The sequence below is a fragment of the Dipodomys merriami genome, unplaced genomic scaffold (assembly GCF_024711535.1).
Source record: "Dipodomys merriami isolate MVZ:Mamm:240054 unplaced genomic scaffold, mDipMer1.0.p SCAF_4, whole genome shotgun sequence".
Taxonomy (NCBI): domain Eukaryota; kingdom Metazoa; phylum Chordata; class Mammalia; order Rodentia; family Heteromyidae; genus Dipodomys; species Dipodomys merriami.
In genome coordinates this window covers 79,126,078-79,142,824 of record NW_027205603.1, presented here as the reverse complement: position 1 = coordinate 79,142,824, position 16,747 = coordinate 79,126,078, and the positions used below count along the sequence as shown (strand labels likewise).

Below are 16,747 nucleotides of genomic sequence, written 5' to 3'. Positions count from 1 at the left end.
GTTAATAGTTATATGTTCATATACCTACAAAGAAAATCTCCTAAGTATAATTAGAATTAAGAAGGAAAAACAAAAATCCTTTAAATCATAGTTCAGAGAAGCTTTATTAGTTTCTTTGGTTCTATTCTATCTACCATGACAAAGGTAGAGAAGGTACAGAATTGAAACAGAATGCTGAAGAAGTCAGCCAACAATAGTGAACAATAATGTCTTCTAAAATGTTAAAACTTGAAGCAATTATCACGCACAGAGCTTATTTCTGAAAATCTCTTCTAAAGCTGAAATGTCATCTTACCTGTTACCTTAGAATTATTGTGAGAAGCAAGTATCTTAACATGTGAATCACGACCAAAATTATGTTATGTTACATCAAAAGAACCAAGTTTAACAAGCAAGAATGGATTAACAAGGCAAAATCTATTTTGCATATACATCCTAAGTGTTAAATACAAAAACCAAACATCAAAAAGGCCTTCCATACCTGACCACGCAGAGATGAAATCTGCTCCAAGAGCAACACAGAATTCTCCCTGGTGTTGCTTTCTGTCACTCTTCTGTACCACGAGTTAAAGACAAGTAATAGCATGCAATAATTCTACTCCATTACTAGAACTCAAGGATTCCAATTCTCTCACCAGAATTAAAATCCCTTATTTAAAAGTTCAACCACAGGAACGAACCATTATTCCTTTTCTTGCATATTTTTCTAATTATATTCTGAATGTGATTATTATAAATTACCAAAACAAGAAATGTGAAAACATTTCTGAATAAAAAATTCAGCATTTCGTTAGTATGCCATTCTTTGTCAACAAGTTCATTTTATATACTATGCTATATTTGCAATGTCTAAAAGATCTTATTACATTTTCTAAAAGAGTAAAATATGTTGACTATATGTAGATGTATGATAGCACTTACAACTATTTAAGCATTATAACAATACACCAACCAATTAGGACTATGTCAATCCTGATGTGAACATTTCACAAGTTTATAAATTACTATCTCTACCAAGATTCCTAACATTCTTCTCTTTATCTTGTAAGTCATGGCTAACATGACTTTGATCTTTGTCTATTTTTTTTTGCAAGATATTGAGGCTTTACTAAAACCATGACAAGAAAAAGTATACTAAGTATTATTTTAAAATATGAAACATCTAAATGTGTAGTAAAATCATGAAAATAGATTAAAGTATCCAGGTACTTGTGGCTCATGTCTGTAATCCTAGTTATTTAAAATCTAGAGGATCACAGTTCAAAGTCAGCCCAACATTCCATCTCAAATTAACCTGCCAAAAAGCCAGGCTCATGGCATGGCTCAAGCAGTAGAGAGCCAATCAAGCAAGCAAGCCAAATAAGCACAAGGCCCTGAATTCAAACTCAGTACTGGAAAATAAATAAGTAAATAATAAAATGCACTTTTTAAAGCTTTTATGATGCAAAGTTTTTAGAAAGTGAGATCTGGAAACCCAAGATCCAGGAGGCCTAGAGTAATTTAATTTACCTTATAATCCCACACCCCAGAAAGCTTTCTCTAATTGTAAGATATTCAAAAACCAAAGATCTAGATGAAATATCTCACATGAAACTTGTAGAATGTTCTAGCTTTGCACAGATAAGTTCCTCTAATATTTGGAAGCACTTCCCACTGTTACATGCTCACCACATGGATCTAAACAATAATATCCAACAGACAGAAAGTGTCAGAACTCATCCTGGTATATCATTATTCAAACTACTACCCAAAATTGAACTTCTCTTCATGTAGGAAACCTACAATGTGAAGGCAATCATCAGCACTAATTTCAATGTGGGGAGTCATCCGGCATTGTCCTGCCTCCTCTCTTTACTGTGCATAACAGAGCAGGATATCCTGCTGATTTCACAGCTTAGATCCTGTGTTGTTACCCTGGCTTTTCATTCCAAAATGTCACTTCTTCAAGCTCTAATGAGTTTCTCCAAATCTGATAAATACGATCTGAAAATAACTTTTGATTAAGCCACTTCCTAGTTTATTACGTTCTATAGTTCCTCATCATCTTTAGGCTAGAACTTGATTCATCATCACGGTATAAGGATTTGAGGATTTATTTATCAGTGTGAAAAGGCTTTCCAATCTGTCTCAGCAACATCCCATCCCAAAAAATAACCCAAACCAACACACACACACATACACACAAAATTAAAAACCTCAAAAAACAAAGGAAACAAACCCCCCACCCATGTTAGTGACTCTGGACTACACAAACAGTGCTCAGCTGTTGAAGATCTCCAAGGTGTCCAAAACACAAAGGTCTTTATCTTTTTGGTAGCAAGAAATTTGCAAGAAGAAACTAATGAACATTCTGGTCGGCATTAACAAAATGAAAGGTTGTACATTCTACAAAGTTTACTGACAACACTGTATTAATAGACTTCAATAGCAAAATAGTTCTTAAAAAAAAAACATGTAAGTTATGGAGATGCAGCTTGGATTTCAGAAAAAGGAAAGTTACTTTTTAAAAAAACATTAAGCTCTAAATAAAAGATAACAAAAACAAAAAATGTGTCCGTAGGTGTATTTAGACAGTTTTTCTTAATGTTATATTACATAAGAGAGTATATTCTAGCCTATGTAGTCAGAGAATATTGATACTACATTTTAGCAGCAAAGCTCAGTCACCTCTGTATTCTTTTCCTAACCCCATTCATAACAAGTACACAAGTAATTCTAGATAAAAATAAGGCTGTTTGCCTACGAAGGAAGATTTCTGTTGGGAAAAGTATAGAATTCAGAATGCAGTAAAACTTCCCCAACAATTCAAACCATAGGAAGTCCCACTGGGCAATGACATTAAAACAACAAACACAATGAAATTAAAATAAATGCACAGTTAACACAGTTACCTGCCAATACCATCACATTCCACCTGACACCAAAAGTTTCATCTAAAATGAGTATGTAAATGAAAGGATACAATTCAAATTCCATGTCGGATATGTAGCAGGAGGGTACATCTGATAATTTTATCATCTGCACAAATTGTAAAGCAGGACCATAGTAGTAGTAAACCTAGAAAAGAAATTAAAGTTGTACATTGCTTTATGCAATTAAAGCAACTTAGAGATTTTAAGTTTAAGACTTTAAGATGGATCTTTACAAGGCAATATTTTATACATTATGCAAGCCAAACATGAAATGATCTATAACAGAGAACCATCTCTTCTATTTCAAGTCTATCTTTCGGAATAGACAGGTATGGAGATTTCTCATAATTAGCAAAAGTTTCCATGAGAGAAAATAAGTAAGAAAAGAGGCAAGTGACAGTGGATAAGAGTCCCCAACTTTTGCTCTTTATCCCAGTAAGAGAGGTGATTCAAGAAGAAACAATTCAGCAACTGACCTCTGCAAGCAGGGTCTGCAGGGCTTAAATTAAAAAATATAAATTAAAAAAATAAAAGAAACTCCAAGATGAACTTGGATTGAAAGATATTCTGGAGAAAGACCAAGGAAATCAGAGAAAAACCAACGAGGTTAACAGGGACTAATTAGCCTAGAGTCCCACTTAGAAATATATACCAGTATTTTCTTGTTAGAGACTAACACTAAAATAGAGCTAGTAAAGGACAGTTATTTCAATAGCTGAAGTTCAAATGGCTTACATGAAGGAATTATACAGTTAATATCTATAGAAAATAATTACAACATGTATGATTTTTGTATACATACGTGTGCCTGGTACAATATAGCTATACACACACTATTATATATGGATGTGGAGAGAAGAATCTTACATTTACTAAAGAGGTTGTATCCTAAGATAGTCTTCAATAGAAACAAAAAAATTAGATACATTATTAATGTTATACCTGAATGTTGTACTATCAAAAGAGAGAAGCAAAGGTTAGCAATCTTAGACTAATTTTTAGAAAAGTAAATTCCAGTGAAAGAGGGCCATAGAAAGTTACTTAAAGTAAGCAGTTCTAAACTATTACTGGGAAGTAAGTTCACATCAAAAATGACATCCTCTTTTCTGCCATCCTTTCATCAGAAAAATATGGATCATTAATTTCACATCCACATAACTTCATAACTGACCACTGTGACTTGTATACTTAAATTGACTCTTTTAATGTGAATTTGTGCTACTATGAAATGCCTTCTAACATTATTTTTCCAATTAAAAAATAGCCACCTCAACCTTTTTCTAATTATTATATTTCATAACTTTGCTTGCATTTTAAGAAAAAATATATAAAAGTCATGAGAATTATCACTACTACAAATTAAGAATTAATCAGGCTCTGTGTCAGGTGGTAATATCATCTAATTTTCACAATAACTCTGTGATATAACTGTGCTAGTACTGCTACCATCTTACCAATAGGTTAATCCCTCTATCCAAGGTTATACCAACAGCCATCAGGTGACAGAGTCAAGTTTCAATCCCAAGTCTAACCAAGATTAATTCTTAGCCTTTTCCATTGTATCAGACTCTCTTTAAAAGGTTACATTGTAAAGTCCAAGCAAGAGGTAGTTTCAGGCCTATGATTTTAAAGTTGGGATGATTACATTCAAGGAATATCTATAGCAATAATAGTTTCATCAATAGTTTCATCATTTAATCCTGATAGCAGTTCTTATAAGAATTACAATGATGCAAGAATTATGAGCCACATAAGCATACCTATTAGTAAAGGTAATTCAAGGTTCAAACAAATAACAAGTAACAGAAAAATTAACCATACTATTACCTTAGGCAAAATATTCTTATCCATTGGTGGTATTATCTTTTGGGCAAGAAAGCCAGTATTTAAATTTGATGTACTAAAACTCTTTGGTGTGATTCCTTTTAAGCAAAATTCAGGAAAACTAATTTCAAATCCAAACTGAAAAAAAAACACCAGTATACAATTAAAATCACTGAGAATAAAGGTAGAAAGATTAATATGTTTCATTGTAAAATAAAAGTTGAGAGGAAATTCAACTTCATATAAACGGGATTCAAAAATAAATATAAATTTATTTTTATTCTTTATACCAAAAGACAGTTCTCCATTCAGATGAACAATCAATCTCCTATTTTAATTTAAGATTTTTTTCATGAAAAGCTCTCACAGACACTTAATTAACAACCAAGATTAACACTGCATGTTTTATGCAAGCACCTGTTTTTCTGCATAAGCTTCTTCAATACCTGACTGTAAGATATGCGAAGAATATAAGTCATCTGTCTTATTCACTACTAGATACTTAGTACAGTGCCTCACACATAGAGTGCCTTCAAAATATATTGTTCATGAGAAGAAAATACTATAGATGCCATGGTAGTGATGCAGCAACAAGAATGACAGCCAATATTTTTCTGTGCTTTCAATAATGAACTCTCACAAAAGCCTATTAGGGAAACAATTATTCTCATCCTATAGATGAAGACAACTGGCACCAAAATGTCACAAAAAACAGGACCCTAAAAAATATTTGGATATGAATGGCACGCACTGTAATTGTGGAATTTATGTCCTTGCTTCTTGGCTGAAAAACACCTATACTAAAAACGGTGACTTCAAGTTTTAAATGTATACTGTATATGAATAGCCATAGAATTTCCCATGAAAAGGGATGAAAGAATCACATACAAAGAATGTGAGCATCACCTGCCTGTATGTAAACATGCAATTTCAAAAATGTATACAAAAATGATTCTTTTAGCTATTCACATTTTTAATTCTTTCATTTGGCTAGACTGGTAAGGTGGTTCACTTGCAAATTCAACCTTCTTAAGTTCAGGACAAGCCATCGTGCAAATGCACCTTAATTCCTCTTTGTCTAACTAGAGGTTTTAGTAAGTACACAAATACTTTAAAGGAATACAAGGGCCTATTCATGCTTCCATGACACCCTGAGCAAACATAAGGAAATTTTCTTGGTTTCATTTTGCCTATCTACAAAAATATATAAATTATGGGGCTGGGAAGGTGGATCAGTGGTAAAGCGCTTGCCTCGCATGCATGAGGCCCTGGGATCAATTCCTCAGCACCACATAAGAAGAAAAAGCCGGATGTGGTGCTGTGGCTCAAGTGGTAGAGCGCCAGCCTTGAGCTGAAGAGCTGAGGGACAATGCCCAGGCCCAGAGTTCAAGCGCCACGACCGACCCCCAAAAAAAAAAAAAAAAAATATATATATATATATATATATATATATATATATATATAAACAAAATATATTCATTTATGGTAAAATATGACTCTCAGAATTTAGGAATGGTTGAAACATCTGTGGTCAAGTTAAAATTTAAAAAAAAAAGTGTTCAAAATCTGAGAGCAGGGTAGTAGAAGGCACAGATCACCTCAGATGAGAGCAGAAGAAACTGTCACACACTTTTCTAGTAGAACACACATGCAATAACAACATGAACTTCTCCAATTCTAATTTAAGTGTTATATTCTAGAACTGAAGTGCACAAAACATAATCACAGTAACTATTTAAATTAAAACTAATTAAAATCAAATAGTAATTAAAATCAAATAACTAAATAAAACAAATAAATAAAATGAACCAAGTCCATCAATTAAACTCCTCATACATGAGGTATTGCCAAAGCAATATGTGGCTAGTGTGCCATAGTGTTAGCAGAATACAGAACATTCTTATGATCACAGAAAGCTCTACTTACTGCTAGTCTAGAACATCTTCATCGAGTACATTTTCATAAAGATTTAAACTGACTCCATTATAAATATAGTTGGGAGGCCCAGTTTTTACACTGTGGTAACTGAGAAATCTACTTACCTTTCTTTCCCATATCTGAATCTTTCCCCTCCATAATTCCTTTGAGTCAATAGCATTTCTGAGATCTTCTAAGGACACAACATTAGCAGAAAGGTATTGTGCAATTTTCTGACAATTCCTGTAAAAATATACAAACACAGGAAAATTAGAAGCAGGTTGTGTATTTCACTTACATTTAATGGTTAGTTTATGAGCTAAAAAGGCAAGATTTTTGTTTTTTTCTAATACTATGAAATAGCAATTATCCAGTCTCTGAGTAAATCCTGTCATATGTTGGTTCAATGTCTTAGCCCCACAAGGTAAGAGTAGCTTTTCTTAGTACTAAGGATGAAGAAATAGACCTTCCTCTCATTATTGGCTTAAATATGTCAGATGCACAGACACACACAGACTTAATTGTTTCCAGAGCTTTGCATATAATCCTGGGACAGCACTTATCAGCAGCCTGTCTTGATTGCTGGCATTCCTGCCTCTCCCTGTATTTCTCTAACAAAGATTATGTCTCCTTACTCCTGAACTCACCAGCACCTACTGTTTGCTTGGCATCAAGACAGTGCTCAAAAAACATGCCAAGTAGAACAAAACACCGTGTCATTTACAATTCCAATTAGAATACTATCTTAAGAATCAACAGTTCAGGGGGCTGGGAAGGTGGCTCAGTGGTAGAGTGCTTGCCTTGCATGCCTGAGTCCCTGGGTTCGATTCTTCAGCACCAAATAAGCAAAAAGAAAAAAAAGCCAGAAGTGGTACTGTGACTCAAGTGTTAGAGCGCTAGCTAGCCTTGAGCTGAAGAGCTGAGGGACAGCGCCCAGGCCCAGAGTTCAGGCCCCATGACCAGACATTAAAAAAAAAAAAAAAAAAAAAGAATCAACTTTTCAATATATAATTGATCCCTACTACACTGTCAAAATGCCACAGAGAAGATCAGTATGTCGTCCTAATTCTAGTCAGTATATCTATGTAACCCTGGTATACACTGGAGGATTCAAGACTACATAAGGCACACAGTAAGGTTGAAGAATCTATGCTCAACAGTAGTTATAAATGAGTATTGATCATATTTACCAAAAACTTAAAATATCTTGGAGATACAAATTAAGAAAAATATAGGTTCTTTCCAAGATATAACCCTGCAATTACAACATAAAATTATACTTTCTTATATTAAAATACTAAATCTATATCCAAGCAGGATAACATGCCGTTCTGAACAACAAAAACAATGATCAAATATGACCAAAGGAGCTTACATTTCAAAATGACTTCCTGCCATGGTCACTTTTGCGGAGTGCCATTCCCTCAGATGCTTCAATGCTCCAACTGCAGGTAAACAGTCCTTTAAATTAGGAGGATCCTTGTCAGAGGGCAGTAGCATTATGTCAATCATTGCTCTGCCTAGAAAGGGGAAAGAAACATGGTATTATTTTTTTAAGATCTTAAATCTGACACATCTTATTTTAACTCTAATCTCTGAAAAATCTTAAAACAATACATATCCTCTGGCACTCAGAATTTTGTGCTCATCCTTGGATTTTAAAGTCATGTGATAAGTAGCATATGCTAGAAAACAATGAAGCATATCATAATTACTGACTGTGTGGCAGTCATTAATTATACACATTGCTCTGGAGATCACCAATGTTATTGTAGTGTTCACAGAGGGAAAAAAAAGACCTGTGCAATTTTATTATGTTGTTCTAAACTTAATTTGGTTATCCAAAAGGGAATGAATTAGTATAGAATTGTAATGCTGAAATAAATTGTTTCTCTCTAAAGGACAATAAAACATTCAGAAAAAACAATTATGCTGATTATCATTGGACTCTGAGAAAGATGGCGAACATCAGGTTTACCCAAAGACCCGAAAAATCAAAATGAAACAAAAACCAAATAAAAATTTGACAATAACTTTTCAAAATGTATGAGATTTCAGTATATATTTTGATCCTCACACATTTAATAAAATGTAATTGAGGGACTCAGGTAGGAGCTCAGAATGACCCAAGGTTCAATCCCCCACACTAAAACAGTTATGTTTATCAATGCGTTGTTATTTCCCTTGTGGGACTTTCTGCATTAATTTTTGCCTTACATATATTTCCCTAACAAAGATTACATTGTGTGTGAGATATAAGATTATAATAGTCATCTATACTCACCATTATAAATCTGGTTCCTAGTAAAATATATGACATACAATAGAAACAACAAACTTCTACTTAATAGATGGCCATCAACCTGGACATAGTGACTCACACCTATAATTTCAGTTACTTGGGAAGAGGAGATCAAAAGGCTATTGGTTCCAGGCCAGCATGGGCAAAACAAAAAATTACCAAGGCTCCATCTCAACATATTAGTAGGGCATCTGTATAATCCATCTAGGCAAGAGGTGTAAGTAGGAAGATCATGACTCAAGGCCTGCCCTTGGAAAAAAGTGGGAGATCCTCAAAAAAACAAAAACAAACAACAAAAAAAAAAACCTAAAGCAAAGCAAAACAAAGAAGGAGGGGAAGGGCAGAGAGGTGATATAGCTCCCAAGTGATAGAATGCCTGCCTAGTGTAAGGTCTTGAGTTCAAACCCTAATACTATTTAAAGAAAGAAAAAAAAATGTGAATTTTCAATTGTGAAAACATTCAGGAAAACAAAAGCCCTGTAAAAGAATTTATGAAAGTCAAATTTTACCAAATTTTAAGTAACAGGTACTTGATTAATATAAAGAAGGATTAAGGACAAAAAAAAACACTTTTAAGAATCTTTCACAAAGTATGCTTTCTGTTACAGGAAGAAAAATGGGTTCTATTTGAAAAATGCTGAGGAAAGAGCTTTTTTTTTTAACTGCACCACATTCCATTTGATAATGAATAGACTAGCCTCACCAAAGAACACTACACAAAGCATCTAGGTTAAAGCTCCTTCTCACAGAGTTTATAGGATTAGTGGTCTACAGAACATACTAAATCCATCACACACCCATAGAAAGTGGAAGGTAAGACACAAACTACTGAAAGCATTCATAAATTACCGGGAGCAGGAAGCTTATCTGATAACTGATGTAAATTTTCTGCAGATTCTTCATATAGTCTAAAATAAAAGGAAATACGTAGAGAAAAAGAAATCAATACATATACATATCTTCACAATAGGTAATAATAATGTATGTTAGCTTCACCATTTTTTTTGACTGACCCTGATGACAAAGCCATGTGGTTATTAATAGAAGGCTACTATATCTCATTTTAAATAACTTGCTTAAACTCATATAATTATGCTGTGTGGAAGATAGGATTTGAATTCTGGGATAAGTTCTTACCTTCATACACAAAAAACAAATGTAATAAACAACGAAGGAAATAAAAACTCCTAAATTATACTTAGCATATTATATATGAATGATACACCAAACATTTTCATTCTGAACCATCGAAGTAAGATACCTCTAACTATTTAGGAAAAGACAGTATGTGTCTCTGAATCACATTTCATAGTCCTTACTAAGATTATAATGTACTTTTTAGGTTCTTTAGCCTGTCAGTTTTATCTACAGGATGACATTTTTTTTCTCAAAAAAAAAAATGCCATATAGCATAAAGGTATTTAACCCAATTTTGCCTTTAAAAAAAGTTGAAAGCATGTTATTAAATTCTAGTTTTCAGGCTCCCTCTTGTGGAGATAATTATTAATTCACTTACTGACTTTGGCATTTGTTATCTTTTAACAGTGACAGGAAAGCATGAATTAATAGAAGCTCTTGCTGGGCACAGATAGCTTATGCCTGTAATTCTAGCTACAAAGATCAAATCAAGGCAACTTAGGAGAGGGCCTTATCACTTGAGGGATGTGAAAATAAAGAACTAGAGAAGTTAATTGCCTAGCCTAAGATCATGGAAATGATGACTATGGTTCCAACATCTGGCCCAGTGTTCTTTCCCTGGTTCTAATATTTCTTCATTCATTATAAAATATAAACATATGATCTAGATATGAGAAAAGAGAATCTTTAAAGCCTGTGACCTTACAGGTATTTTACAATATATGCATACTAAAAGCAAAGGCAGTTTTTTGTCACACTGTATTAAGAAGACTAAAACAAACTCAAAGTACTTGAAGAACTCAAAGTGGTCAGAGACAGGAGTATTTTATAGAGAAAAGAATAATCACAACTTATCACCTGGATCGTCATCTGTATAGCACAATTCAAAAATCCTAAAAGTTAACCCTAAACTGTTTAGATGCCTCAAAAACTCGCTGTGTGAGTTTTAGACAGTGATTGGAACACTGAAGATACATAACAATTGAAAAACAACACACATACGTAAGAACTGAAAAAAAAAAAACAGTATTTCAGTCTTGTATAGCAAAATGAAAACATGTTTAAGAACATTATCTGTTAACAGTAAGATTTTCTAGTCAAGCTCTTAAAATACAATAACTGAGAATTTATCTTCAAGACAGTGAAGTACATAAAATTTTCTCTGTGTAATTCTTACAATTACGCAAGCCTAAAGGACAGAATATTTTCAATGATCAATTTCTGCAATTTAAGGAACTTTATCAGATATGTCTTCCAAAATGAAAAGTTAAAAACTTTCAGCTCATTAAAAATTAGGAATCCATGGAACATTCCTCAATACAATAAAGGCTGTATATGACAAACCTACAGCCAGCATTATACTCAATGGTGAAAAACTAAAGCCATTTCCTCTTAACTCAGGAACAAGACAAGGATGCCCACTCTCTCCACTTCTCTTCAATCTAGTATTAGAATGCCTAGCTACAGCAATAAGACAAGATGCAGACATAAAGGGGATCCAAATAGGGAAAGAAGAAATAAAACTCTCCCTCTTTGCAGATGACATGATCTTGTATTTAAAGAATCCCATAGACTCCACTCCCAAATTACTCAAGCTGATTCAAAACTTTGGCAAAGTAGCAGGTTATAAAATTAACCCCCAAAAATCAATGGCTTTTCTATATGCCAACAATGAGAAAAGTGTGGCTGAAATTAGGAAAGCAACTCCATTTGTAATAGCCCCACAAAAAATAAAATACCTAGGAATTAACTAAAGAAGTGAAGGACCTCTATGATGAAAACTTTAAAATCTTGAAAAAGGAAATCAACACAGAACTTAAAAAATGGCAAAACCTCCCATGCTCCTGGATTGGAAAGATTAACATCGTGAAAATGGCAATACTTCCCAAGGCTATCTACAAATTCAACGCAATACCTATCAAAATTCCAACCTCATTCTTCAAGGAAATAGAAGAGGCAATCCAAAAATTCATATGGAACAATAAAAGACCCCGAATAGCAAAAACGCTTCTCAATGGAAAGAACACTGCTGGAGGAATATCAATACCAAATTTCAAACTCTACTATAAAGCCATAGTAATCAAAACAGCTTGGTATTGGCATAAGAACAGACCTCAGGACCAATGGAATAGAATTGAAAACCCAGAAATGAACCTACAGACCTATAGCCATCTAATCTTCGATAAGGGAGCTAAAACAATAGAATGGAAGAAAGACAGCCTCTTCAGTAAATGGTGCTGGCAAAATTGGTTAACTACATGTAGAAAACTAAAGCTAGATCCTTATATATCACCCTGCACCAGAATCAACTCCAAATGGATCAAAGACTTCAGAGTCAAAGCAGACACTCTGAAAACATTACAGGATGGAATAGGAGAAACCCTAGGTCTCCTTGGCTCAGGCCGAAATTTTCTGAATAGAGACCCGGAAACACAACAAATCAAAGAAAGGTTGGACAAATGGGATTGCATGAAATTGCAGAGCTTCTGCATGGCAAAGGACATAGCTAGCAAGATCAATAGAAAGCCCATGGATTGGGAGAAGATCTTTACTAGCCATACAACGGACAAGGGTCTCATATCTAAAATATACTTGGAACTCAAAAAATTAAACCACCCAACAACAAATCCTCAAAGAAACAACTGCCCAATAAATAAGTGGGCGAAAGACTTAAAGAGAAGCTTCTCTGAAGAAGAAAGAAGGATGGACAATAGACACATGAAGAAATGTTCAACATCCCTAGCCATAAAAGATATGCAAATCAAAACAACATTGAGATATCACCTCACTCCAGTTAGAACGGCAAAAATCAAGAACTCTAACAACAACAGATACTGGAGGGGATGTGGACAGAAAGGAACCTTACTTCATTGTTGGTGGGAATGTAAACTTGTTCAACCACTTTGGAAAGCAGTATGGAGGTTCCTCAAAAGACTTCACATAGAACTCCCCTATGACCCAGCAATCCCACTTTTGGGCATTTACCCTAATGTTTACAAAAAAAAACCACACTAAAGCTACCAGCACAACTATGTTTATTGCAGCATTATTTACCATAGCTTAAGATATGGAACCAACCCAGATGCCCCTCAGTAGATGAATGGATCAAGAAAATGTGGTATATATACACAATGGAATTTTATGCCTCCATCAGAAAGAATGACATTGCCCCATTTGTTAGGAAATGGAAAGGCTTGGAAAAAATTATATCAAGTGAAGTAAGCCAGGCCCAAAGAAACATAGGTTCCATGGTGTCCCTTATTGGCAATATCTAGTATAGGTATGAGTCAAGCGGAAAAGGTCAGATAATGTGATGTTAGGAAAATGAACCCTTAAATATGTATTTTAATGTTTTCGTTTCTTTCATGCATGTGTTTCTAACGTATTTATAAGATTATTTCTTTCTTGCTTTGTATGTCCCTCCCCCACAGTGTAACCCCCGCTTTCACTATATTTGATGTCAGTATAACATGTGGAGGAGATGGGAACAAACAAGTCGTTTAAGGATTCAGGTGGACCTGTTGCAACAATGAGAAGTACAAAATGTCATGTCAAAACCAGCTTTACAATGTCGGTGTGAGGGGGGAGGGGGGGTATGATTGGGTGGGGGGGAGGGGGGAGGCTGGGAAGGGAGGTGTAGGGTAAACAAAGGAGGAGGCTGCAATGCTTGGTAAGAAATGTATGCATTATCCTGCCCATGTAATTGTAAACCCTCTGTACAGTATGTTCTCAAATAAAATAAAATAAAATTAAAAAAAAAAAACTTTCAGCTCATTAAGAAAATTCCCTTACTATAGTTGCTAAAATATTGAGCTTAAAATAATTGTCCAATGTTAAATACCTAAAGAAAGAGTTGCTAAAATATTAGGCTTAAAATAACTGTCCAAAATTAGACAAGCATACTCAGCCAAGGATATGGATTCTCTGCTGCTACTATCTTCTTCTTCAAAGCACTCAACAGCACTCAAACATTCCTCGATGTTTGTTTGAAGAACTTCTTCAATAGTATCTTTTTCTGCATCAAAATGGATCTCCTCCCAATCAGAACTACAAAACTAACACATCAAAAGATGACTTTTAAAAATGGGTTTGCGTTAATCTATAAAGTAGAAAATGTATTGACTAGTAACCATTACCTGATACAATCCACATATGGCCTGCACTGCAAAGAACCACTTCCTGGCACTGGGTACACCACCGACTGAACAGGCTTGAAGATAAAATCAGAAAGAAGAAAGTTCTTGAATCAGCAGGTGTCATAGACATTTGAGAATTATGTAACTTTGAAATATATGCTATAGTTCTGTAATCCATATGTATGTGTATGTACCTTAATAAAATCTCTCCTAAAAATTCAAACAGAACAATCTGCCTAAAGATCATAATTGTAACCAACACTTAGGTGGTAACACTTAAGTGTCTTATGTGGTAAGAACTTACTAAAAGTACTTCCAGATCTTGACAGACAGGCTAGAGCAGCACATACACAGTACAAATCATTTACCAATGGTGATCACTGACTGAGCAACAAAACGTTTGTTAATGAAAGAAAAGAGGAGGCAGTTACACAGTCACAAGAAATACAAAGTTATCCAAATGTTCAGGCTCTCCTGCCATATACAGAAATTTCCTTCAGCTTTAGGTTTGATCTGTTTTGACATTTCTATTTCTGAGCATTTAAGGGACATGTTCAGATAGAAACCATGAAAAAAAGCGAAAGGGAAGGTAACTATCAAATAATTAGATGAAGTCATAAAATGACAATAGAAATTTCACTAGAAATGTTACTTAATGTTAACAGATAACCATTACAAAGTGAAATGCTTCAAAAAGTCAAAACAGATGAGCAACAAGATAAGTCTGCTGTGTTTAACAATCACAAAGGTTTTTTTTTTAATTTTAAGAGAATCAGTGAGAGGACAAAAACACGCGGGGAAGGAGGTCAGTCAGTACAGTAGTGTTCATGTGTTCATACTCAAGATACAACCCTTCTATGTCATAGTTTCTTGTCATCTATAAAGATGAACAAGAAAATTTCATTAAGAGAATAAAACTCAATATCGGTGTGCATGTATTTCTTATACTCATCAGTGATCAAATTAATTAATGTCCAATTCAAATGCCATGCTATAGAAGCCCTTACATGATACTTACCAGGAAAAGTAATGTCATCTGGATTGATGGAAGCACTAATGCTTTTTTTCAGGAGATGATAAATACTTGCTGCAGTAAAGTCTGGAAGAGTGAAGACAGTCTAACTCAATAGGTTGTAAGAGTTACATAATCTAAGCCTGTTCCAGTTTCACCATCTTAGATTCTTAAGACCACGATCTATTGGAGCACTATTGGAGCATTTATATAATAAGTCATAACAAACCTAGACTTTTTTTCTGATTCACTTTATCATATCAAAATTTCCTGATTTGTATGTTATCCAATTAGCAGACATGAAAATTCCCACCCCCCCCAAAAAAACAAGGAAACTTTCAACCACATACATTTCCTCCCCCAAGTGCTTGCTTGATCAAAATAAGATAAAAGGCAAACAGTCTAGCTCCTGAAAGATGCTCAATATCAATTAAAATCTTTTAAATGTATTTTTTAACTTAGATGACTCTTATGAAAATGTAAAGTCTTGGCCAGCAAGACCCTTATGTATCTTGCTCCTTTCTGTATTATCTGCCTTTGGAACTCAGGAAACATAAATATTAAATTTACGCCCGGCACGTGGCTCATGCCTATAATCCTGGTTACTGGGGAGAGCCTAGTTACTCGGGAGGCTGAGATCTGAGGATCACAGTTCCATGCCAACCTGGGCAGGGCAGTCCACGAGACCCTCCACTCCAATTAACCACCAAAAAGGAAAAAGGAAACAAAAGCCGAAGTGTAGCTCAAGTGGTAGTTGACGTGGTAGAGCAATGCCTTGATCCAAAAAGCTCAATGCCAGAGCCTAGGCCCCGAGTTCAAGCCCCAGGACCAGCAATTCCGTGTAAGAAGGCACAGGAGAGTCTCGATGTTAATTTTTTTAAGGTCGATACCAGCTTTGGGGATCTCTTACCCACACATCCGGGACCATTTTCCCGCGGGGACTGTTTCTCAGCTCCTAGGAGGTGTCCCCCAAAGAGCGTCACGGCGGCCTGAGACCTCCGACCCGCGGCCCCCTCCAGGGACCTGGCCCCGGACCCCAGCAGTTCCCGCCTTTTCTCGTTCCCAGCCCTCGCCCCGCACTGACCTGGCGGCTTCTCGAATCCCTCCCCCGAAGGCTCCTCCGGTGCCCGCTCGGTCGGCCCAGAGGCGGCCCAGGGAAGCTTTCCCTCCCCCCAGATGACCAGCAGCAGGTACCGATCCATCTTCCCCGCGGCTCTCAAAAACAGCCGCGCTCCGGCCACTTCCGGTCTCCTTCCGCCTAGAGCCTCTGGAAATGGTTCCCCCGCCCCCAGCTCCACGTCGGTTCCCCACGAACTTTCCGGGCTTACACGAGAGGCTGATACTCTGCCTAACTACAGTCTTTTTCCCCTCCCACGAGGACATTGCTAACCGAACCGCAGAAAGACGCTAAGGGAGCCCGGGAAAGGAGGCGAATCGGCGAGAACGTGACACACTAGGAACTGTTGTGTTCCGCCTAGGCGTTTCCTGTCCGGCCTCCAAAATGGGT

At 35.6% G+C, this 16,747-nt stretch overlaps 1 protein-coding gene across 1 annotated transcript in view; it reads right to left on the bottom strand.

The window, feature by feature from the left end:
- Positions 1–16,442, bottom strand: part of Mtbp (MDM2 binding protein) — a 60,239-nt gene extending 43,797 nt beyond the window's left edge. The window contains exons 1-10 of the mRNA XM_069991836.1: positions 16,325–16,442; positions 15,247–15,327; positions 14,229–14,302; positions 13,996–14,147; positions 9,805–9,863; positions 8,029–8,173; positions 6,779–6,896; positions 4,740–4,874; positions 2,963–3,057; positions 482–554 (exon numbers count right to left, since the gene is read on the bottom strand). Coding sequence (XP_069847937.1) covers positions 482–554; positions 2,963–3,057; positions 4,740–4,874; positions 6,779–6,896; positions 8,029–8,173; positions 9,805–9,863; positions 13,996–14,147; positions 14,229–14,302; positions 15,247–15,327; positions 16,325–16,442 — 1,050 coding nt within the window. The remainder of the gene's footprint in view (positions 1–481; positions 555–2,962; positions 3,058–4,739; positions 4,875–6,778; positions 6,897–8,028; positions 8,174–9,804; positions 9,864–13,995; positions 14,148–14,228; positions 14,303–15,246; positions 15,328–16,324) is intronic.
- Between the last annotated feature and the right edge of the window lie 305 nt (positions 16,443–16,747).